General features: G+C 33.5%; 1 protein-coding gene across 1 annotated transcript; it reads right to left on the bottom strand.

Annotated features, from left to right (window-relative positions):
* Positions 1-534: 534 nt before the first annotated feature.
* Positions 535-26,168, bottom strand: LOC145663555 (uncharacterized). The gene is made up of 6 exons (XM_081729665.1): positions 26,047-26,168; positions 23,157-23,234; positions 12,627-12,759; positions 10,253-10,341; positions 4,233-4,333; positions 535-837 (listed from the first exon to the last, which is right to left on the bottom strand). The coding sequence occupies exons 1-6, from the start codon at positions 26,054-26,056 to the stop codon at positions 628-630; spliced, it is 621 nt and encodes a 206-aa protein (XP_081585791.1). The 5' UTR covers positions 26,057-26,168; the 3' UTR covers positions 535-627.
* Between the last annotated feature and the right edge of the window lie 345 nt (positions 26,169-26,513).

Here is a 26,513-nt window from a genome sequence, read left to right as displayed (position 1 = left end):
CACTGTCAATATTTGAAATACAAGGCCGTATGAATGAGCTGTCTACAAATTATATTCTGTGATTCTTGTTTTTGGTTACATTCTTTGGAACATGGCGTTTATGTCTTAGATAAGAAATTGAAGTTACTATTAACCAATATTTGATACAATATTTAACTTGTATCACTGTCAATGCAACCATAATAACCTTTATTTCTCATGACAAGTTCATCATTACAATTTTCTGTCAAAACTAAACCCCTAAGTCTTGCGGTAATAGGATTTTTTAGTTAGTAAATACTTGATGTAAAGTGGCTGAACTGATCTGAAGCTAATTTGCCAAGAATCATGCAAGAGAAATCAATTAACCAAAGGTTATTAAATGCTTATGGTCTCTGGGATTTCCTTTTAGGAAGCTAAGGAAATCATAAGTTTGTATTGAATTTAATATATGATATTTACTATTCCTGAATATCGTAAAATTTATCAGACTTTATTAAAGCTGTTTGAATTACATTTCTATTATATTGTCTTCTATCAATTGAAAATTGTTATGTTAACGTTATTATTTTAAGCATTTCCTGGCTAGTTAAGATTTAAAACTAACTTTGCTTTTCTAGTAGTACTTGTTTACATTAGATTTCTCTTTTATCCAGTGTTATGGTTTTGTGTTAGGTTTCCATCACTCTTTGACCTAACTAGTATCCTGTGACCTGTAGACCAATGGGTCACTGATACATCTTCATTATTTCTTTCATTTCTTTGCGTGAAATTAGATGTTTCTCCTTTTTCTTCTGGTATATTCCTCGTACACGATTGTTTGTTCTTCTTGCTATTCATACTTGCTTTGATTGAACCCTGTAAAGAGTAAATACGTGTAGTATAATCATCTAAGATGCGCTATGCTCTGAGATTTAGAATTAAAAATAAATAAGTCAGACAGCAATATACATTTACAATCATAAATGTTACCAGCAAAGCAGAAAATATAGGTATTTTTAGTGATTCTTAGCCGAAATAACTAGAAATAAGTGGAGGTGATTAATAATAAAAACTGTACTGCACAAAGGAATCAAGTTCACTTTTGATCATTTTGAATCTATTTTTATCTATAAATTCTCTATCAAAAGCTCCTTTCAGAACTTGAAAGATTCATTTCTAGATACTGCAAATAACTCTTATGACGTAAAAAAAAAAAAAAAAAAAAGGACTGTGTTACATTTTCCATGTACTTAAGCGCACAATAACAACTATGGCTTTTTCTCACAATTATATTCTTCGGACTTAATTCTCTTGTGCTCTGAGCGCTCAAAATAAAATATACCTAACTTTGGTTCACATGAAATTAGATAAAAGTATGTAACAGATTACTTAGAATCTTAATTAATCTACCCTAATATTACTATTTTTCCTTACTATTATTTACTGCTTACGAACACACCTTCTAGCATACCCTAAACTAATCTAACCTTCCATAACCTAATTTAATTTACTTTACTAAATTTCTTATTAATCTAATTTAATTATATCAACACAACTGTATTAAAATTATTTTTCGTGTTATACAGACATTATTAATAGTGCTTTGATTTTTAATTTATTAATAAAATTTGAAGATTTTTGTTTCAAAATTTAAACTACCGTTCTTTGTTGGAAACGTGTTCCAAAATATAGTAAATACTATATTTCATATTTGCCTACTAAAATATTTTAAAGTAACTTAAGTTATACGATTTTCAACAATTAGCGAAACAGTATTCTTAAATAATCCAAGCAATATATAAAGTACAACTGAGAATAATTCACTTTCTATATCTCACTGATCAAACATACCGAAGTTTCAAAACGTTCAGTTTGTTATTCTCATAGAATACATGAGAAGAAATACATCATTAATATTTTCATGTATTTTTCTTTGGATTTAATTAATTAATTATTTTTAAACTCTTCTTTGAAGATAAAAAGCGGAGAATTGCAAACTTTTGAGCAAATTGAAGAAATTTAAAGCATATAAGGATACCCTAACATGTTTCTTACCATCAGAATTTCCTGTGCTTTTCGAATTCAGTTAATTCCATTAGTTAGTATGCGCTGTATGCTTCGTGACAATTACATTATCAGAAGACTAATTACCACAGCATTAGATGTATGGATACCAATGCATACATCTTATTGAAATAGAGAGGAGTTGGGATAAAACCGCGAAAATTCGAGTCTTTGATGTCTCACTGACTTTTCCTTCGATTTCTGTATTTCTCTTGTGTTTAAATGTCTTACCGTGTTATCTTTGATGAGTTACGAAGAGAAAAGACTTGAAAATAAACTAGTGACATCAGCACGAAATCCGATTCCAAATTAAAATTACAACTGGAATTTGCTTGGAAATAGTAGCAAAATTATCCGACACTGAGACCAAATAACCTATTACTTGTCTCCTGCACTCAGATATATTTAGTAATTTTACGAGCTCATAAACTTTGTTCCGTCTTAAACTAAAAATGTAAATAATATGCAGCATAGAAGTACTAAATCCTCTGTCTAGTATTAGTTATTTTGTCTATTGGGTTGTGCCTATCAAAGCCAAATAATAAAAATTAAAACTATAAACGTGGCTAGTGAAATCAGTTTCCGGCAACACTTACGTACTTTTGCTGTCAATTAGCCCAAGATTTATTTTCCCTGGTGAAAATAGTCCGAAGTCTGTGGAGTTTGTGATACGTTTAACTGCCCAGTCATCAGGAAGAGTTTCATGTTGCTGATGATGGGGAATCTGCAGTTTCCCTTGAGTGACAAGTTTTTGTGTATTGTGCAGCATGAGGACATCGCATATACTAGTGACCTCTTAATCCCCTATGCAAGCAAATTTGATCGGAATTAAACTAGACTCTCTACGTATGATCCTCGTTTACAGACAAGATTGCACTACATTTCGTGAAGCTCAACACCGTAACGATCCGTACTAATGGTTTCGCCGCAACAGAAAAAGACACTATGGATTGCCCCACCATAGATCAGCATAAAAACTTCAATATCTTCTACGGATGATACAATGTTTTCTGAAACTGTCTTTGACATTGACAAGTTCCGACTACTATCCTGACCGTTTACTATTGTTGTATTATATCCATCATAGGGAGTAGTAATTTGACCCTGGAAATTTTGTAGATTATTCCGTATACTCAGATAACTACACATCCATAGATAGCTGCCGCTGTCAATTCATGAGTTCAAATTTTTCGTCTTATTGATTGCGCAGAGCCTTCTAAGCTGTACTACTCTTTTGTGTGGTGTCTGATGTACTACTCTTTTGTGTCCAATGGTCCACAGATTATCTCAATACTTAAATCTTAATTTTGTAGGAGGAAAACGCATGCTTCTGTCAGCCGTGTGAAACATCAATCATTATACCCAGAAGAAACCTACATTCATCTTTCATTTTACGACAGATTAAGCATGGCAATTACTAGGTAATGATAGAGCTATTGTTTTGCATTCGACCGGATGACATATGTTTGATTCCGGGTGGAGGCGCACTCTCCTGCCATTTACCCTCGTTCAAATGAGATTTGCTAGTTAACTTAGACTTTGTTAACTTGGTATCGGGAGACATCAGAATGATAAAAGTGGTCTGAGAAAGGTGCTGTTACATCAAGTGCAAAATGTAATGAGGCAATAAAAGTGTTGAATAGTACTCTTTACACTGCGATTCAGGGGCACACCCAACCGTTGTTAACTAGGTATTGGGGTAAGCCTGGATAAAGAAAGTGGTGCAAAAATGGTTCTATCACATAGATCATCTTTATGTGCTGAAGCGTAGACCATTCTTCCTTTATGATTCATAGATTTAACCAACCTTAGGTAACTGGATGATAAACGTGAGTCAAGAAAGGTGCTATCACATAAACTCTAGTGTATACCGAGACTATACAAGTGTGTGGAGTATTACCTTCATGTTGGAATTAACAAAATTATCCTTTCTTTATTTGATACCAGCGACTGCCTGGATTATAAACGTAGCCCTTGTATTGTTTTTTCACATAAAATCTTGCACTTTGCACCTTGAGTAAAGACGTTTAGAGCATTACCTTCATATTCCTTATAGACCATAGTGACCTGTTCTGAATAGAGAAGTAATTTTATCTTTGAGTTTGTTTGAGAATGCTATTGTGAAACTTTGCTTAATATTGTTTTCCATAATGCGTTTTCTTAAGTTCGAAGATTTTTAGTATAAATTACAAATAGTATGTACTCACGTATATATAGTTCTTGAAAAATGTAAAGAGAAAGATAGCAAACTCCATGATGGTAATGAGACTGGCTCCTATAAATACCCCCATCAGTCCCCCGACGTTGCCTGCAAATATAATAAAGTTAGAAAGCCCTTAGATTTTTTCAGTAAAATTAGAAGAGATATTTTGGCAAATACAATACAATGACGTCACCTTTAAATTGAATGAATTACAAAAAAGATAAATAACTAGAAACAAAGTTCAAGAGAGTTAAACATAATCATTATTATGTTAATATAGTTTAGATAGATAGACGTACATGAAAGTAGAAGTGTATTGGGCATAATAAAGAAGAGATAAGCTAAGATATTAGGCTAGATGATAAGACATAACTTCTTCATTTCAAATATTATATTATGAAAGAAAATACGTAATTGAGAAGGAGGTGTAGAGAATAACCAAGAATTTCGTACTTCAAAAGCATTAGAATAGTGATGCAAAAAAGCCGGCTTTTTTGAATCGATAGTTTTTTTCACATAAAAAGCCGGCTTTTTTGGAAAAAACCGAGAATTTTGGAAATTTTGGCTTTTTTCATTTTCATGATTTTTCTATCCAAATAGCTTTCTTATAGTATATTCTATAGTTAGATAAGATTTCCACGACCTGAATGCCATATTTAGCTCTGTAATTCACCATCAAGATGGATGGAGCACATATTTTACGAATTAAAGCTAACATGAAGAATGTAGTATTTGAGGGCAATTTTACAGGTTATTTAACTTTATTTTAACTTTTGAGTTATCGACATTTTTTTCCTTCTCTAGATCATTTTAGTTTGTCATCCGTGTTTCATTTCTAAGAGCTTAGTACTCCAGCTTCTAGCACGAAAGTTAAATTTACGTTTTTCTATATATCCGTCAAAGCATATGTTTTTCAATATGTCCGTCAATCCATATTTCCACATTTCTGTTATACTGTAGTTGTGCAATGATTTAGCAATAATTTTCCAGATACAACCTTGAATACCAATTTATACAAATAATCAATAGCGGATTTAGAAAAGTACTTTGGGAGGGGTTTCTCTGATTGTTTCGTTTTCTAATTTTATTTGAGAGCAGCTTGAAGTTTATGAGTACAGGCATAACTAATATTTCGTTTCGTTTATATGTTTAGCAATAATCTTCCGGATACAACCTTGAAGATCATTTTATACTGAGAATCAGTCGCGAATTTAAAAAAGTGTTTTGGGAGGGGTTTTCTTACTACTAATGTTTAGTTTTTCTAAACATTCGTAATTTTTATTTGACGGGAGCTTAAAGTTTATGAGTAAAGGCATAACTAATAGATATTTCGTTCGTTTTAGACATTCCACAACTTTGGAGAACAGGCTTCAGTCCGAAAGACCGATCCTCTAACCTTCGCAAAACCGTCACTGCTGGTAATTAGTAATAATAACGATTTAAAAACAATAAGAAAGGAAGTCGGCCAACTCCTACACTCCTAGTCGGCCAGTACACGCACTATTTCTACATTCTCAGATGGAATGAAGGAAGGCTTTGTCAGAATGGTCGAATGCTGGGTTGAATCCCGGACTTCCCGATAGAAGCGCAAAAGCCAACCACTCAGTCACGTTTGTTGTGCAGTTGTATTTAGCTTAACTTAAATATATTCCGTAGTCTTTTTTTTTTTGTTCCGTAATGATATGTTGAATCCCTCTTGTTAAAAATTCAGAAACCTTGAGGACTGGGTAAACCGTGATGGTAGTCAAGGGCGCCCATGTTGTGGTTTCCAAGGAGGGGCAAGTATAAGCGACGTTTCAAAAATAGTTTCAAATTTTGCTGTAACTAATGTAAAAATCCTATTGGATTTTCAATATTCTGAAGTACATTTTCCTCTAGGGGGGGGGCAAGCGCCCCCTTAACCCCCCTGATGGGCGCCCTTGATGGTGGTTATAAAAAGCTTGACTGTAGAATTTCAAGAATATACAGAACCATGTGCAGCCTTTAATTGTATCATACAAATCTAAGTATTTCTCTTATGTTTTATTTTAATTTTATTTTGTTTCAAAAAGAGGGTATGGAATATTTTGAAGTAAAAATACTACATACAATTTTGCTAGTTATTTGTGTATTTTTTGAAAGAAGTTTTTACTCTTAGGGTTGGCTCGTTTACACCAGCTGTTTTTTTTTAAATAACTGGTTTAAACTAAAAAAAATTAAAAGAATAAAAATGCGAATCGTGTGAACTTCATGGTGACGTTTCACATGTCAAACCATCTGCATTAGTCTTATTTCCTTTTCACCTTTTAATCAAGGTGTCCCATGTTCAATTCTCGGTCGAACCACAACCCTTTTTGCATGTGTAAACCAAGTTCTCTTTAGGATGTCACTTTAAGCGAAAGTCTTCTCCTTGATAACCTCGGTATTACGTAAGGATGTTAAGCCTAAACATACAAAACGAAACCAAATTATATATTTCTGCATGCCTGTTGTTTTATAAAGAAGCGAAGGTTGCTTAAATATATTGATTAAAATTGGTAAAATTTATCGATTGCCTACTTAGCTTCCAACATTAGCTTGGATTGGACTTTCAATGATACCTACATACTAAATCTGTAATTTAATACCTCAGTTTTAGAAAAATAAACACTGCTGAACAAGACTGCACTTATTTAATATAAAAACACATTTACACGTGACGTTTCGATCTTCTATCCAAGATCCTCATCAGACGTACACTCACGTCTGATGAGGATCTTGGAGAGAAGATCGAAACGTCACGTGTAAATGTGTTTTTATATTAAATAAGTGCAGTCTTGTTCAGCAGTGTGTTTATTTTTCTGATTTCATTCGTAAGACGTTGACTATGATTGTGTGTCACTCAGTTTTAGCGTACTGATTATAATACGTTGACCTTTAAATTTTACATGCAAATTAAATTTTACAGGATTTTCCTGTTATTGTTTTACATTTAAAAGAATGACGGGATTTTCCCGATGGCTAGGGTGGGAGTTTCTCAATTTAAGAAATTTACTGACCGGACTTCTTTAAGCTTATGGGACCTCTTCCAGCATAACCCCGTTGTTGAATAATAACACCAAGGCGAAACAAACTTATTTCTGTGAATATGTAATATAAATACATAAAGCAAAATATCTAAATCAAAAAACCTGGTTTAAACCCCAAAAAACCCTGGTTTAAACTGCCCCCCCAAAACGGGTTTTTGGCATTTTCAGAAACAACCATGGTTCTTGCCAGCTCTGCTTACTTTTGTATATAGGAGGTTAAAATGTGTTTATTATATACATTGGTTAATCCTTTGGAATTCATAATGTAAAAATGTTGAAGTAAAATTGTTTAAAATATCTTTTCGAAATTCATGGTTTACTTTCGAGGTTTTATATTATTATCGGCATCAACCACTAATTAAATGACTTTCTGTGTTATAGAGAAGCGAAACAAAGTCTGCTTTATCGATTTAAAGCAGAATTTTGAAAAAAGCCCAAAATTTCCCAAGCAAAAAAGCAAAGCAGAAAAAACCGAGTTTTTTTTCTAAAAAAGCCGGTTTTTTTTCCGAGCCCTTGCATCTCTACATTAGAATGAAGTCCTTAGCACAATATACTACAAAATTAAAGAAATAGCAGAGAGAGGTATCTACCATTGCAGCGACAAGGTTTCGCCTTTAGAGGTTGTTGTTGTTGATGATAATCATGATGAGCTTCTAGTCGGCTGATGTGTGGCCGACACATGTGCTCTCACCCCTATTATTTCTAGCCCTCCCTAATGGCTCGTGGCTATCACTCACACCTTAAGTACATGGGGTCCTGGGTCGATTCACAGTGAGAAAATTTTGAAATTAGAAACATTACGGCAATTCTACCTTAAAGGGGATGTCCGTGTTTGGGGTCAAAATGTTCGATTTTTGAAAAGCATCATTTTCAGAATCTACGGTCTTTGAAGTTTTATTGCTGAAAGTTTTATATTCGTACGATATCAAGTTCCCTTTGAGAAATGAAAATTATCGTGTACTCCCGTTGTGTTTTCAGGCTTAAATATATCTATCTTCCATTTTGACGTTCATTCAAGGTTGTTTGATCATCCCGCTCCTCTGTAATGTAGTAAATATATTTTTCCTTTGTTGTTACGAAAAGAATACACACATCAGTTTCCTTACTGTTGTTTACCATTCTGCGTTCCAAGTTCTGTATTGGATTGTATGAAAGCAGGCCAGAATTGCATAGAAGGAGACAGCCAAATAAGCAAGAGCGGTTTTGTGTGTTATCAGTAATTATTTTTTGGACATGGACATAAAGCGTATAACAAAATCTGAGTTGGGAATCCTGAAGCTTGCCAAGGAATTAAGAATGAAGGTGTAGGAAGGATGAAGAAGACACAACCGAAGACGCACAACATGATTATGGTGCTTTCTGAATGATGTGATCCGCCTTATTAATGAAAATCCATTGTAAATTTTAAATTTTAAATTTCTCAAAATTGCATTTTTGGACATACATGTACCATTTTCTCACAAACTATTAACGGTGAAGTAACTAAATTTCGCACAAATCTTACTTATACGTACGTCTGTTTACTGAACTAGAATTATAGCATAGTTCCTTTATTCCTCTTAATTACGCTTTGGTGAATATAAAAAAAGACATAATTAAAATTCTTGGAATTGTTTAGAAAACAATTATTGGCTTTGTATGTAACCTAGAAAAATAATCGTAGTTCAGTAGCATTAACAGTTAGTGTATGGTGCGTGATATAAAAATTAAACGAATTCCTGCAGTAGTTTCCAATAAGAAGGTACAAACACTTTATAGGTGTGCTAAAATTTTGAGCCCATGCCATATACGTGAAAGGCAAGATAGAGGGAAAGAAATTAACACAGAGATGTTAAAATTCTATCCACATTTACCGCCCGAAAATTAACTTCTGCAACGAATAGCAAAGCGTGGCTTGGCAGATTTTTTGCAAGTGGCCAAAACACGGACATATCTCCTTAAAAACTATAGATCAAAGTCTCATATCAATGTGTCTGATGATAATATAGAACTAAATAAGATATATATATGGAAGTACACGAGTTTCTGCAGGTCGATCTAAAGATGTAAATATCTCCATATATAAATAAGGATCTTCACAAACTCCAAGTAACCACTATTACGTTTGACTTAATGTTATAGATCACATTCCTCTTCTTTTCTATTCAAGTAACTCCGTAATTGTCTGACATTGCTAATTAAACACCGGAAAGTATTTGCCAATACTGGAAATTTTATTGGTAACGATTTTCACACCAAAATTTCAACAATAAATAATAATTCTTAGGTGGAAATTCAATAATGAGGAACTACTTAATTTTTAACGTTTACCAAACATTGATTTAGTCATCAAATCTAGGAGGTTCAGCTGATCAGGTCGTGTAACCAGAATGTAAGAAAGTAACAATGTTTTCAAAGTCTTAACTGGGAGCCTAATTGGAGATCTACGGTACCATTAAGTACGCCTAGGTGCAGATAGGAGGAAATATTAAGATGGATCTCACAGAAATAGGAATACAAAGTAGAAACTGGAGTCAGTTGGCTAAGAATGGAAGTCAACAGAGAGCTTTCGTGAACACGGCATTGAACCTCGGGTTCCATAGGTATTAGACTTTGTAGGTCTTAGATCTTAGGTATTAGGTATTAGTTAGGTAATAGACTTCGTTTTTATTTGGATAACATTACAGAAGACTAATAGCAATAAAATGTATTATCATCAATATCATGCAAAGACTTATGGAAAACGAAACTCTGTTCCTCAACTACTTGATATAATACTTATAAGTTTGTGTGTTTACTGAAGTTTAGCATCAGTATAAGTATATGAGATGTGAATCTACAGTTTAACCTAGAATCCGAACGACCTTAATTCGTCCAAATTTCAATGCTGTCTCACTGAGATTGAACTCGAGATCACGTGCACCAAATAATACTTAGGAGTGTATGAAAGAGTATAAAATTAAAAATACAAGAGCAAGTAATTATAAATGGTACTTACTGATCCACGCAAGGATTGTTTCTGGACGCTGAATCACAATCTTATAAGGATCACTAGATAAGTAGAGCTGCAATCCAGATATAATACTCCTGAAATGAAAATAATATTAAATTGATATTTCTAATTGTTCTACGAAGAAATCAAGTTAGATACAAGCTCTATAATAGAAAACAGGAGTTGTATTATATAGTTACAAATCAATAAATATCTAATGAATCTTAAAAATTTTATAAACTAGGTCTGCCCAACTGGAAATATTGTATTAGTTTCTACCTATATCCTATTATCCAATTGATTTAAGACTGTACCTATCTCTCTGTGTCTGATGATACAATATTATGGAAGTAAGCAATATGTAAGTGTAACTATCGACAGTCTTTTTTCACACGTGAAGAACAAGGTGAAATAAGTACAACACCGAAAATAATAATATTATAGAATACTAGCTGAAATCCTTATTCTTCGCACGAAAATGATATGGTTTATGCAAAATATCTAAAAGTAAAGAATTATTTAAAATAAATAAATAGTCAAGAGCAATATCTTTACTATCTACTATTATGGAAGCTCATACAAAATATGTGATGTGGATTGCATATGCTTGAAATATACTTTTGGTGTTGTTCCAAGTGCCCACTCTATTGTTACTATATCTCCGAAAACGAATATTGATGAAAATACAGGTTCACCGAACACACTTTTTCCTAAACAAATTGCTCTCATAATGTAACAAATACACCTATGGTCTCATTATTTGGTTATGTTATGTGCTTTTATCAGCGGAACAAAACATTATTACGAATTTTCCCGTCATATTGGCGCTTTCCATGCAAATTTGTTTATCCCGTACCCACCTCGACTTTTCGATGGTTGTACTCAGGGTTACTTCCGGACCTCTACACGGACAATCAAAAATGATCTCAACATAATCTAAACAACCTTTGATGCGGAATATCGTGTAGATGACAGGTATCAACTTGCATAACAATCCGTTGCAGGCAGAAACTGGCCCTTTTCATCACCCATCCTTTCTTAATAAATGAGTATGAAATTATTTTATCCGAATTTTTATTCGGGACAAAGTTGTTAGAATTTTCATTGACGATTACATCAACGTGGTATATATATACGTAAAATTTTGTATAATAACTTATCACGTATTTCCTCATGTCCAATCGAGTTTCAACTTCGTATGCGTATGTGTACCTGACCGCAATACAGAGAAAAACTAATTAAAATTATTCACACGTGTACAGTTAAGAGTGACAAGGACAAACTTTTTTCACTAGTGTCAATTTTATATTCACGAAGGGACCAAACATTTTGACAAAATGAGGTAAATATAAAAATCTTTCGAATACAGCAAATGATTTAGTTAGGTTTCCACTTTGAGGAAACTCATTTGGGAAAATTTATAGAAATTTCATACCAGGAGTGCCTAAGAACGTCGAAAAAATGGTTCAAATTCTCTATTTTCTATGTATGTGGAGGAAAATATACTTGTCTCGTCTTTGCGGGAAGTAAATTTAGGATAAACATTGGCTAAAATAAGTTTTATTCTATTGAAGTACTCCTTTGACCTATTTTACATTACTCAATAAAGTTATTCTTCCGATATTCATTTTTTATTTACGAAATATTTTTACAACGAAATTTTTGGAATCTTTCCTCGAAAGTTTATTTCCTATTAAAATTCGTATTGTTTGTAATAACACTATCAAATCATTCAAACTTTCTATATCTCTTCCTCATTTCCATTCAGGCTACGAATTACGATAAAAGATTATTTGAATTTCAAGGATATGATCAGACTGATCTTTCTGGACGAAAATGCCATTTACTATTTCCAATCTAAACTCTCGAGAGATCGTTAATTTTTATGCTCCCGTAAGTGAGAAAAGTTTGAAACTTACTCTAAAAATTGTTTACAAAATTTCTCTTAAAGCATATAACGCATAAAAGAAGTTCTGCTTACATGTCCTTTTTTTTCACTCGTGAGGAAACAGACTAATGAACCCAAAAATTCCACTTTGATGGCCGCCTTTTTCCTAAAAGCTCTGAAACACTGTCGGAGAAAGATTATTCTTAGACTGAAGTAGGAGCTGATTTAGCAAACCAAGGTGTGTCAATATACAGATCCCCAATCCCTAGTCATTTTCAGCGGATTTAAGGTTCGAATCCAGTCGAACTCTTAAACCCGATAAAACTGAACGTGTAAAACTATTTTTTTTTTTTTTTTTTTTTTGCTATCTAAATGTGAGAATTACAAATGATTGGTTAATAAATTTGCTTGAAGATTAATATCTATTAGTTTAAAAATATAACTTTGTGTATTGAGAAAAATGCTTATTCTAAGAGAAAGCAACAAGCTTACATATCATTTTCGCCATGTTGTTTCAGCCATTGCTTGCGTGCTTTCCTGAAGCCTTGTGTATATCTTTCGATCGCAATATCCTGCAGGTAAATATATTCTTGACAATTTGTAAGGCAACTGGAGTAATGAGGGTCTGAAAAATAAAGAAAAAAGACAAATAGAAAAATACATTTTGATGTAAACTAAAATTATGAAAGCATACATGTGTGCATAAGATGATAATTAATAAGCATAAAATTGACAAGTGAGATCTTTTTTTTTTTTTTTTTTTTTTTTTTTTTTTGAAAAACGAGAAAATAGTACGTCCATAAAATTGTAGTTAATGAGCTCAACGTTTTGTAAAGTATAAGACGAGCAGAATACTGCCAAAGTCATTAGCTGAGAAACTAACAGTACATATTATCATAACAAAATTACTTCTGTTCCACTTAAAATTGTGTAGTGGTTGTTGATTAGTTGAATATCCAATTTCAACGTCCATGTTACGTTAGACGTAACCACATAATTTAATGTGTAATTCAAACTATATGATCTCTTACCAGAGTTTCTTGCACCAAATATACATATACTATTCATATAGCAACTGGATATAGCTTCAACGAAGTTCGAGTTCAGAATTAGAGGAAAGTGGCTAAATACCGCACAGGAAGATAATTCAGCTCATCGAAGTTTCTCTGTGATATCACAGAGCATGATATTTGTAATGGCGTTTGACAGGTATCGAACGTGGAGTGAAACACCACATGTAACACTTGGCTGTGCTCGTAATAATAACTGTGCAGTAGGTGTTGAAAGACGAACTCGGAAGGTGTTTATAATTTGAGCACAGACATTAAAACGTTGTGTGTTAGACTTGTTTTGAAGAAGAAGTAAATTGTGTTGCTCAGGTAAGTTCTTTTAAAATGTAAAACAATTACATGACAATATTAGCACATTCTATTTTCAATTTGTGTGCGTGTGTATGGGGTAATGACACGCAATGTATTACATTAGTGCGCGGTTTTTCCCCTCATTGTTTCTTAGGGGACAAAATATACTCAAAATTTTCTTCCCCTTTTATTTTCACAGATGCTGAGAAAGTACTGAGGGAAAACTAAACGCAAAAGCTGAAAGGAAGAATCATTACAAATTGCTCCTTCTGCAATTAGACAAGGAACAAAAATCGGGGCCGTGTTAAGAAGGTTTGGTATCTCTGAATCAACGCTAAAAAATAATTTGAAAATCATTTCTGAAGGAAGAACATCGAAGAACATAGAAAGAAATCCAGCTAACTACATTTGTGAATTATTCAAGTAGACTGACAATAGTTTGTCTTAGTGCTTGCAGTAGACCCTATTTCAAGTTTTACTTCAAATAGGCCCTATTTAACTTCAAGTATAGTAATTTCAAGTTTATTGTCTCTGTTTTCAGTATTTCAATTTTATAGTACGTAGTACATTATTAAATACATAAACACATATTTGGTTTATATGTTACATTGGTTCTAGTATTATTTAATATTAGACCTTTATCTGTGAATTATTACCCTACGGGGTAATGAATACTGTGCATTAGCTTCGTTCACTTTTTCACTTGTTTTCTCATAATGTAATGCAGTTGCCATAACAGCTTATACATACGTTTAACGTTACAGCACGTGATTATATGTTCCTGATATCTTAGTGGTTTTCATCCCAAAATGTTTGCGTAATTCGCTATTAAACCTAAAGTGCGTGATATTCACCCACTTTCCTCTATGCAATAATCAACAAAGGCATTCTTCAAACGTCGTAATTGAGTTGAGTTGATTTTGAGTTTTATGTCCTGTTCAGCAGTGAGGCTATATGAGACGTAGACCTACTGATTAACGTGAAATCCGAACCACATGAGCTCCCACCGGGAATCGAACCCGGGTCTCCCACGCCAAAGGCGCGTACGTTAACCGCTTAGCCACGAAGGAGCTCATCGTCGTAATTGAATGTAACTGCTCATGTGTGTATCGAGTAGAGATGCAAGGGCTCGGAAAAAAAACAGGCTTTTTTGAAAAAAACTCGGTTTTTTCTGCTTCGCTTTTTTGCTTGAGAAATTTTGGGCTTTTTTGAAAATTCTGCTTTAAATTGATAAACCAAATTTTGTTTCGCTTCTCTACAACACAAAAAGTCATTTAATTAGTGGTTGATGCCGATAATAATGTAAAACCTCGAAAATAAACCATGAATTTCGAAAAGATATTTCAAACAGTTTTACTTCTCAACATATTTACATTATGAATTCCAAAGGATTAACCAATGTATATAATAAGATTTTCTTTAACCTACTACATACAAAAGTAAACAGGGTTGGCAAGAACCATGGTTGTTTTTGAAAATGCCAAAAACCCGTTTTTGGGGGGAGTTTAAACTAGGTTTTTTTGGTTTAAACCAGGTTTTTTTGGGTTTAGATATTTTGCTTTATGTATTTATATTACATATTGACAGAAGTAAGTTTGTTTCGCCTTGGTATTATTATGCAACAACGGGGTTATGCTGGAAGAGATCACATAAGCTTAAAGAAGTCCGGTCAGTAAATTTCTTAAATTAAGAAACTCCCGCCCTAGCCATCGGGAAAATCCCGTCATTATTCTAAATGTAAAACAATAACGGAAAAAATCCTGTTATTGCTTTGCAGGTAAAATTTAAAGGTCAACGTATCATAATCAGTACGCTAAAACTGAGGTATTAAATTACAAATTTAGTACGTACATATCATTGAAAGTACAATCCAAGCTAATGTTGAAAGCTATGTAGGCAATCGATAAATTTATATCAGTATATTTAAGCAACCTTGGCTTCTTTATGAAACAACAGGCATTCAAGCATACAGAAATATACAATTTAGTTTCGTTTCGTATGTTCAGGCTTAACATCCTTACGTAATACCGAGGTTATCAAGGAGAAGACTTTCGCTTAAAGTTATATCCGAACCGTTACTTTGTTTACGCATGAAAGAAGGGTTGTGGTTCGACCGAGAATTGAACATGGGACACCTTGATTAAAAGGTGAAAAGGAAATAAAAGTAATGCAGATGGTTTGATGTATGGAAACGACACCATGAAGTTCACATGATTAGCATTTTGTGTTCGTTTTATTTATTTTTTTCGGTTTAAACCAGTTGTTTATTTAAAAAAAAAAGAAGAAAAACAGCTGGTGTAAACCAGCCAACCCTAAAAGTAAATACTTCTTTTAAAAAAATACTCAAATAAGTAGCAAAATTCTATGTAGTATTTTTACTTCAAAATATTCCATACCCTTGTTTTGGAACAAAATAAAATTAAAATAAAACATAAGAAAAATACTTAGATTTATATGATACACTTAAAGCCTGCACATCTAGAGCTTTTGGTTTTGTATATTCTTGAAATTCTACAGTTTTATATAAGCACCATCACGATTTACTCAGTCCTCAAGTTTTCTGTATTTTTAACAAGAGGGATTCAACATATGAAGGGTGTGAGGCAGAGCCGTAGCTAAGGGGGGGCCAGCGGGGCGCCCACCCCGGGCGCTGAAAGCAAGGGGGCGCCGAACGGGCAAAGAGAAAGAAAAGGTGGTGGTGATCATGAGTAAAAGACGAGTCACCCCCAGAAAGTATTGGCGCCCTATTACATAAATATTGCTGTCGGTTATCAATGAAATACATCGATCTCTTAAAAATTTTCTTGCTCGCTTCGCTCGCAATCCAAGAGTTTAAATAAGTCATAACAAGTTTTTACTTATTATGTGGTATACAAGGTGCCGAGTAATGACAAAGTGTACGCAGGAGCATTTTCAAAATGAGAAACGAGCAAAGTCGTGTTCGGCGTTTTCACAGTGATGAATTTGCTTAGTTCAAAACGTTTTTCTATCCAGTAGGATTAATCACGACGCACAGTGGCCAAAAGCACTGAATTCTTGGCAAAAATAAGAATTCGCAATATGCAGCACAAAAATTGAAAGAAAATCAGTTAGTTCGGTGTATGCAGCGGCTACAATAATGTTATTTCGACATTATTTAATCAAAAACATAGAGTTTTACATTATAAAAGGAAATATTCCTTATATTCGAGCCTAAATTATATAACAGATTATATGATTGACATAAACAAACGCGTGGGCAATATGCTTTGATTTGGCAATTTATGATTGTCTTACATTCTTACGTATGAAAGGAAAAAGTGTACTTATTCATTTTACATCTGAAGAGTAATGAAATTGAAGAAAAATTCTTGCTTCTCAAAATTATTTCAAAGTTGTGGAGGATCCGTTATGACAATGAATATGCAAGGACGCTTCAATATAAAAATTATCTCATCACAAGTTCTCGATATGAATACAGTATCAGATATATTAAACATATTATGATTCACAAGCATCAGTAATCTGTTCAGGTTGTTTCATATATTGCATCGTGCATTACTTGAGCTCATTTCAGAGCTTGATTGGAACACTCTGAGGTGGAGCGAGGGGAAGCTCATTACAGTCGATTACAATGTCACTTCTGTGCACGCATCACAAAAAACACAATACTGAATTGATCAACACCATTTTTAATATGGTTCTACCTTATGGTCCATAGATTGTTTAGCATTGGTGTTTCAAAATGTCGCCACCATTAATCAAATATGTTTCACTAGAGTTTAGTTCTGTTGCTGAATGCCAGAGAAGTATGACTAGATGTTAGAAACAAGATGGATCCTGGAGACGAAGCCCCCAACGAAGTCTGGGGGCAAAATTCCCAGAATCGACCTATATTCAATTTTGTCACTGCGTGCATGGGGACACACGTCTAATAACCTAACACTTGCTCTCACATTCATCCCAGCTCAATTCAAAAGCAGCATTGCATCCAGAATGCGGTTTTCCTCAAGCATTTTCATCCGCTATATTTCCCAAAAGTACAAATGTGTGCAGGTTTTCTCTTTGTATACAGTAAGAACAATGTTTCTGTTATGACATATTAAAAAATCACAGACATGTTATGCCATATTTTCTACTAAAATGCCATTCTATCGTTTGACCATAGTCATATGCTTTCAGTACCACAGCATTTTCCAAATATGATATTACGTAGGGGATTATCATAGGGATATGATAATGATATTAGTATTATTCCATATATGATTATTGACTACACATTACATCAACATTCTGAATATACAAAACGATACATACATGTCGGTCGTGTCACCATGTTTACCAGCCACTAAATATCTACACGCAATGTAGGAATAGTCGCATTCAAAGTCAATTTCCTATCTTTTGTCATTAAACAGCACCTCTTCGGCTTCGGCGGATAACCAAATTTACACGTCCTATGAGTTCATTGTAAGCTGCTATCACTTCTTTTCCTACACACTATGTTATGTGTACACTATTAAGGTTTCATTATAACAAATTATATCAAGTCAATGTTTTACTTCATTTTTCGAGTTTGTGCTGAGAATTGCCAGGTTTGGTCCCACTGTGCGACGGTGAAAATGAAGGTATGAAAGTGAGAAAAGTGAAGAGACACATTCAAGCTGCTGTTTGCGCGGGAATATTAAAAATAAAGGTAAACGAGGGGAACAATAACATTTTTGAACTTCAAGCAGTTGTAGAATAGGGGCTTAAGGGATCAGAACTTAGCCCAACGAAGTTCGACTTTTTCAGACACTTATCACTACCAATGATTTATTTTTAAATTCCATTGACATATCAAATGCTTTCAATTTGGAGGAATTTATTGGGGTCATTTTTTCATCAACTTTTTGTATCACCAGCATATTATTTTGTGCATATGTGTCTAGTTGTGTGATGTTTTTATCTATCTACATACATACAAAACATAAGTACACACATTCTTTATGTTAATTAATAATAAGTACCTTAAATTCAGAACTTTCATTCATTAAGAAATTAAGTGATTACTATAATTTCAGACATGTAGTAGCCAAAGTATATTTTGGATTTTAAGTACAAACATTGAACATATTATTCACATCCATCGATCAATATTTAGAAATTCACAAAGAAGGCTCCTGAATTTCCATTATATTTCACAAAATATTTTTACCGTAAAAAGATAGAAATCAAAATGCTATTGATGTGGTCACATACAGGATAAAATTAAAATGTTTACAATTATTGTTGGAAATTAATACTGTCACCCATTTCGAACAATTTAGAAGCACATAGTTTTTAATGTATTGAGATTTAATTTCTTATCGATAGTATTAAACGTTGAAAACAGTAGTAACTTTCCAGAACTGTTCTCCTAGTGAATTAGTATACAACCAAAGGTAGTTTTGTCAAGCACAAGCTTAACAAAAAGTCCTAAATAAGACTCTTGAAAACAGCTCGTATTTGTAAAAGGATACATAATGGTCGTTTTTAGTTGTTGCAATGGTCTTTCCAAGGAGGAGAAGAAGAGGAAGATTAATAAAAATTCGGCGTAGCATAACAACAAAAGCTGCTTTTCTTATATATATATATATATATATATATATATATATATATATAATGATTGGTAAGGTGAGTGTAGGGGCGCCGAATTCTACTTCGCCCCGGGCGCCGAAATCTCTAGCTACGGCTCTGGTGTGAGGTAAGAACATGGTAACCCACAATTTTACTATTTTAAGAAATTAGAAATGTTCTACTGCACAATACATTTTGAAAGTTGGAAAGCTGATTTTTCACACAAGACTATACATGAGGGATTAAACGAAGCGGTATGCGTTGCTGTCTATCTGGTGCTGCATAACTCAGCAACTGAAAATTTGTTAGTTACCATGTTCTTGGCTCACACCCTTCATATCATTATGGAACTCTCCCCACCCACCCCACCACCAAAAAAGGACTACGGAATATATTTAAGTTAAGATAAATACAACTACACAACAAACATTACTGAGTGGAGCTTTTGCGCTTCTATCGAGAAGTCCGGGATTCAACTCAGCATTCGACCATTCTGACAAAACTTTTCTTCATTCCATCTATGAAGCAGAAATAATGCGTGTACTGTGAGTTGGCCGACTTCATTTCTTATTGTTTTTAAATCGTTATTATTACTAATTACCAGCAGTGACGGTTTTGCGAAGGTTAGGGGGGCGGTCTTTCGGACTGAAGCCTGTTCCCCAAAATTACGGAATATCTAAAACAAACGAAATACCTATTAGTTATGCCTTTACTCATAAACTTTAAGCTGCCGTCAAATAAAAATTACGAATGTTTAGAAAAACTAAACATTAGTAAGAAAAAATCCCTCCCAAAATACTTTTCTAAATCCGCCCTGATTCCCAGTATAAAATGATCTTCAAGATTATATCCGGAAGATTATCGCTAAATATATAAACGAAACGAAATGCAGTATTATTTATGCCCGTACTCATAAACTTCAAGCTCATCCCAAACAAAATTAGGACATTTTAGAAAATGAAACAATCAGAGAAACCCGCCCCAAAGTACGTTTCTAAATCCGCTACTGATTATTTGTATAAATTATTATTCAAGGTTGTATCCGGAAAATTATTGCTAAATCGTTGCACAGCTACAGTATAACAGAAATGTGGAAGTACGGTTAGATGGATATATTGAAAAACGTACGCTTTGACGGATATATAGAAAAACGTAAGTTTAACTTTTGCGCTAGAAGCTAGAGTACTAAGTTCTTAGAAATGAAACACAGACGACAAACTGCAATGATCCCAAGAAGAAAAAAATGTCGATAATTCAAAAGTTAAAATAAAGTTAAATAGCCTCTAAAATTGCCCTCAAATACTACATTCTTCATGTTAGCTTCAATTCGTAAAACATGTGCTCCATCCATCTTGATGGTGAATTTTAGAGCGAAATATGGCATTTAGATCATGGAATTCTTATCTAACTATAGAATATACTATAAGAAAGCTATTTAGATAGAAAAATCATGAAAATGAAAAAAACCAAAATTTCGAAAATTCTCGTTTTTTTCCCAAAAAGCCGGCTTTTTATGTAAAAAAAACCATCGATTCAAAAAAGCCGGCTTTTTTGCATCTCTAATATCGAGTGACACCAAGAAAGCAACTTTATCTTCAGAAATCGATATATCAAATAGGGTAATGATGATAGAAAATATATAATTTTTATATATTCTGACATAATACTAAGGGCAGACCTTCCTCGTAATTATACAGTTACCGTACGTATCTTCAGTGTGAAATCAGTACGTATCTTCAATGTGATTCGGATTTCACGACGGGGGCCAAATTTGATGGGAACGATTCCTGAAGGGAACTTTCCTGACATTTTCCCGATTTTCCCTGTTCAAGTACTTTATGAGCCCCAATACATAGCACTTTTGGAAAGCCTGTTTCATGCTGAAGATAATGAACTATAAACCATGACTTTCCAATGAACAGTGTTGATGCAATATTTATTTCACTGCGAGTCTACGATTTTCTTTATAATAACAGGGTTAATGGATCCTAAGGATTTACTCCGTTGTCCGTGGCACCTAATGTTTTGTGCGTGAACATATCTTTGTAATGTTTATCGAATGGACTAGGTTTGATTCAGATGTCCGGATGACAGGTTCATGTCCGTTCCTTGTGAGTAGTTAATTTCTACCATTTCTAGTCTTTGTAAGGAATATAAGAGAAGATAAAATATTTTGTTAAGATACTGAATCGATCGTTTGTTCGTAGACATATGTTGCCGTTTTTGTTCTATAGTGATAAAGGATGAAACTTGAAATAGATTATTTGTACAGTCCCGGTTTTAATAGAAGGGTATAGAGGAGACGGAACATATTGTTGGAACGCTGAATCAATTGAGAAAAAAACACACTTTTGCATATATTTTACCTTTTTTGCTATCGGTATATGAAAATCAATATTGAAACCGGAAATACTATAAAATTTCGTACGGTTGTTGTGGTACGTTTTCTTGAGCCATTAAATCGATTTAAAAAAAAAAAAAAACTTCTTGGTACCGTCTATTATAGTTCTTGTTTTACGGCTATCAATGTTCAAAAAGAAAACGGTTGATTCATAACACTTCCGATCTGCATAGAAATTTAATTGAGGTACTGAAAGGATCATTGGAACTCTGAATTGGTTGCAAAATAACCACTTCCCGATGTCTCTTACTGTTTGTGCTGATAACTGTAGACACACAAACAGAGGAATGGACGGATATATCCGTTCTACAAGACAGCACTTGTGGACATAGTTTGTAAGTCTAGTAATAATAACAACATTATGTTCAGCTGATCAATCGTATAAGTATTCGTTCTTCCGTGCACTCCTCTTTTCTTTTTCTTTGGATGTCAGTGAGTACGTTTTTCTTTTTTTTCTTTTCTTTTTTTTTTGGTCAATAAGCGGTTCGCAGTTGGAATAAATTAATGTTGAGTGAAGTGTTAGAAACAATACAGTTCTCTTTTTTATGAATCACATCTCCTACTAGAACTGATGAACATTATTACTACTGGTATTCCCTTTGCTTATTCCAAACGAATAACTACGATACAGTATCATTTTCTCCAGCTATGTCTATTTACAAATAGGCTACTTTCTTCTGCTTTTGGTAGCATAAATTTCGAAAAGAATCGTTATTAGATACTATTTTATCTTGATTATATTCATTTGTGCTCTTATTCTCTTTTTTATATTACTTTTTTAAAGTTGCATATATACTCATGTCCAAAATTATTGTCGCATGTCTATAAATATGTTGTTGTAGGAATATAATTTGATAGCAAATTTGCCCGGTATTTTTTTATAACGGTAGTATGTGTATAATCGGCAAAGACATGTATGTGGCAAATTTAGTGTCAAAAAAGCAGTAAATAAGAACAATAAAACGAAAACCAAACTTTTCTTTTGTCCATTTAGCAACATTTTTGTTTTATTCATTCTAATTTTCGTATTTATAATTCTTTTCCTATGATATTTAGCACAAATATACATTTGCCGATTGCACTATAGCATCAGTATCAAAAGTACCCTGCAAAATCATTATCAAATTATATTCTTACAAGAAGACAGTTATAGATATGTGACAATCATTTTGGACATGTGTGTACATGTATATCTTATATATAAAAGAGAACGCACAAATCCTTTGTTCCCTCATCACGCTAATACGGCTGAACCAATTTCTTTCATTTTTGGGGGGTTATTAGGATTTGGACCCTAGATGGTTTTTATCATATCACTTTAATTTTTAATTACCAGTGTCTTGAGATAATTGACCATTCAAGTGTCCATAACGTACAAATCCTTTGTTAGTTCATCATAGGTAAAAATAAACGTATTTATATGCAACCCGCATGACCATGTCACTCGGCGGGTTAACATAAATGACAGGCGATATAATGTTAACATTTACTGCAATCTTCTATGGTTTTTATCATATCACTTGAAAGCGAAAAAGTAAAAATTATCTAAGTAACAAAGTTTATTGCGTTCCGGGGTGACCGCAGCGAAGCGGGGTGAACGCTGCTAGTACAAAATAACTGGAAACCAAGAACTTCCTAAAGTTACATTCAGAGAGGTTTTAAGCAGGTTACATAATCACCTACCGGATTCAAAATCTGCTAGTATTAAGTCATATTTTCTCCAATGACAGATTGTTTCCTCCAAGCTGCATATCTTTGATGCTGAAAGAACAGAACATTGCTTCAATTCATTGATGAAGAAAAGAAGAACAGAATGCAAGTATGATATGTGTATGATATATATATATCACCTCACATCAGGAAGGTATTAGATATGATCGCTATATAAATCGAGATTGGCAGCAATTGTGATAAACGTTTGTTGTCGTTTGAATTATCGTTACCACATATATTACCTCAATCGTTTTTGACTACAAACAAATTACAAGCTCCCTCCTTTATAACATTCAAATTAATCTTTGAGTAAACTAGCATTAATTGATAAATTTAAGCATAGTCTTGTTTCCAAGTTGTTCTCACGAAGCTGACTGAGATTACCACTCTGAACGCAATCTGATGACTATACGGTTATAATACTCGCCTTGGGTGCAGGAGACCCAGGTTCTGTTCCGGGTGCGAGCTCAGTGATTCGGATCCCACGTTAAGCTGTAGATACACGTATCAAATAGCCTCGTTGTTGAGCTGGACGCTAGAAACCCTAAATCAAACAACAAATCTAGGTTTCTCCAGCATTATTCCATCCTAGTACAGATGAAATCCGAAAATGTTTTCCTTCGGCAATTCTAGAGAGTTCGCTTGCTAAAAAGCATATATTAATCTCAAATCAGCAAACTTTCTTTACAAGAGCAAGTTATACTATGATACTATCGAAAAATGTTTTTGTAGAAAGAAATGACTAAGTTTCAGATTTGTCAATTCTTTACACCTTATTGAATGATTTGAGCAAAACCCATTGTGAATTTTCTTGCATTATCAAATTGGTAAATTAGCTTAGGACATATCTCAGTAGATTGAAACTTACTGCTGCAATGAATACCCTCATGGACAAGAAGTGTGTACGAAAAATGGAAGATAGGATATTAATAGTAAAAAGCATTGAAAGTGTGACACCAGTAGCTAACTACAGGACATATATCTCATTATCACTCAGCACTGCTAGGAACGATGTGTACTGTTTGGATAAAAAGACAATATTATTAGTATTAATACGTTGAAGAACTTGATAATGTTCATAGATGCACAACATCATTTAACTTATTATTCAAATGAATATCAAGGGAAAGTGGCAGTGTATAAACGAAACGAAGCATATTTATATAATTAAGTCAACTATAGGAAGACAGCAACACTTTAGGTAGGAAGTATGAAAGGAAAAGGAAATACTTCAGGAAACTAATTTCATTGGAAAAAATAAATGTGGACATAATTTGTATGAGTAGAATCAAGCGGAAATAAGAATATGCCAGTGGAACAGATTATGCCAGCCGTAACTTAGTTATGTAGTATTGATTACGAACGCTAATTAAGCACAGAAAAAGTATAATAACAAGGAAATAGGTCTTAGCAAAGTTCCAATTATTTAAAACCAGGGATTGAAAATCTTGAATATAACTTTAAAAATATATCTTATTTAATTATTTTCCGATTGTTAATTAATAATTTAATTAATATTCTTAGAGCTGTTCTTTAGGTTTGCTCATATGAATTGCTCAATTGTAGTTCAGGCTGCTCGTGGTGAAATTTTCTTCAAACTGGTGTTGTTTCAACATAATATTCAATTTACATAGCTTGGATAAATGTAGTGGCAACACTGTTCTTACGTCAGAAGGTTATGTCACAGTACTACAAGTATTCCGTGGGTGATAAAGGAATGTGAGGTGATGAAATGTGACGAGTGACAGTGGCTTTGTGTTATTCAGTCAAAAGCAACAGTACCGTAAACTAGATGAAAATTGTGAAAGTTACATAATATGTTTCGGAAAGAAGAACAACTTGTGTGGACCAAGGTTGAAGTTGCACGTAGGCACAGTGTATAACAATGTTTTCAGGGACTTCATAACAATCTCCCCGCGAAAATGAGGGAACCACTACAACACAAGAGAAGCCATCATCCGTGGCATATGACCAGTGGCATCGCCTTGTGCAGTTCGCAAGAGCACGTGAACCACCAAGTATCGTGGGCTGTTTGTTGCTCCTCAAGATATTTAATAATATTTAAAATATTATTATATCGTCGTTTCCTTTCTATTCTTCGCTTGCTTTACCCTTGCGTATATGCATTCCACCATCACACTACGTTCACAACAGAGCAGCGAACGTGATAGGCTGCTCTGTGTGTAGTATGCAAGATAAACGCGGGCAGCTGAGGAGAGGAACTGCGGTTTCCTGACGTTCAAATCAAGGTTTGCACGAGCAACGTTGACAGCTGTTGTTTGCTAATTTCCAGTAACGTGGCGCTTTAAACAGAATCAAACAATGAACTGTAACTTAAAATATATAGAAGATTATAGTAGTACTACATACCTTATTCTTTCAATCAGTTATCTACATTCTTTTTATCTCAATTTCTCGAAATGAAAATACACTAATGGAACACACAAAATTACGGCTTTCCTGCAATGAACTGCAACTTAAAATATATAGAAGATTATAGTTGTACTATATACCTTATTCTTTCAATTAGTTATCTACATTCTTTTTATCTCAATTTCCCGAATTGAAAATACACTAATGGAACACACAAAATTACGTTGCTGATGATGTGCAACGTCTTCTACACGTGTAGCAGAAAGTGACAGAAACGGTAGGGGATTGCTTTGAAGGTATTGTAAAAGATGTTCTTCTGTGCTTAAAGCCAGTTAAGAATGTTATATTTTTACCCAACTCTTATATATCTCTCACTTAATGGTCATGCAGTAGTCAACCTTAGAGGAATTATGCATTAAAGATGACTTAAAGTATGCCTCATATTCAAATATATTTCATATTAGATCTATTAATTTATTATACTTACGTGCATTCATATCAGGACTGCATCTTGAAGATTTCAATGGTTGCAGTGTTGTGTCAAAAAGTGGTCTTCCGCAGCCTAATTAAAGGACAAATGAACAAAAGAACAATAGAAAATTACATGGAATCGAGCAGACAAAATGGCTAAATCAATATAAAAAAATCTGATCTAGAAAATAGAATGGCATTACTAGAGCAATGACCGTAAACAATAATTGATTCTGAAACTTAATTCAAAAGTTTTCCCAGAACTTTATCAATGATACAATATTCCAAGTTATGTTACTAGACAATACAAACGAACTATTAATAATTGTTATTTTTTAAATTTAATTACTTTACACAAAATAAAATTTTCCTTTCTAAAAATTTAAAATTCTATGTAGACTTTCAATGTGAAAATTAAATTCATGATATGTTATTTTCAAGAAATATAGAAAGGACATTAATTTGAAAAACAGAATAAGATAC

The sequence above is a fragment of the Thermobia domestica genome, chromosome 11, assembly GCF_964235325.1.
Source record: "Thermobia domestica chromosome 11, izTheDome1.hap1.1, whole genome shotgun sequence".
Classification (NCBI taxonomy): Eukaryota; Metazoa; Arthropoda; class Insecta; order Zygentoma; family Lepismatidae; genus Thermobia; species Thermobia domestica.
The sequence above is the reverse complement of the archived record's forward strand: the minus strand, read 5'-3'. Positions and strand labels throughout refer to the sequence as shown.

Coding starts and splice junctions, on each gene's coding strand:
- LOC145663555 (XM_081729665.1), bottom strand. Junction 12,760..23,156: donor ACTAGCAGATTTTGAATCCG/GTAGGTGATTAT, acceptor TTTATTTTTCAG/ACCCTCATTACTCCAGTTGC. Junction 4,334..10,252: donor AACAATCCTTGCGTGGATCA/GTAAGTACCATT, acceptor TTATATTTGCAG/GCAACGTCGGGGGACTGATG.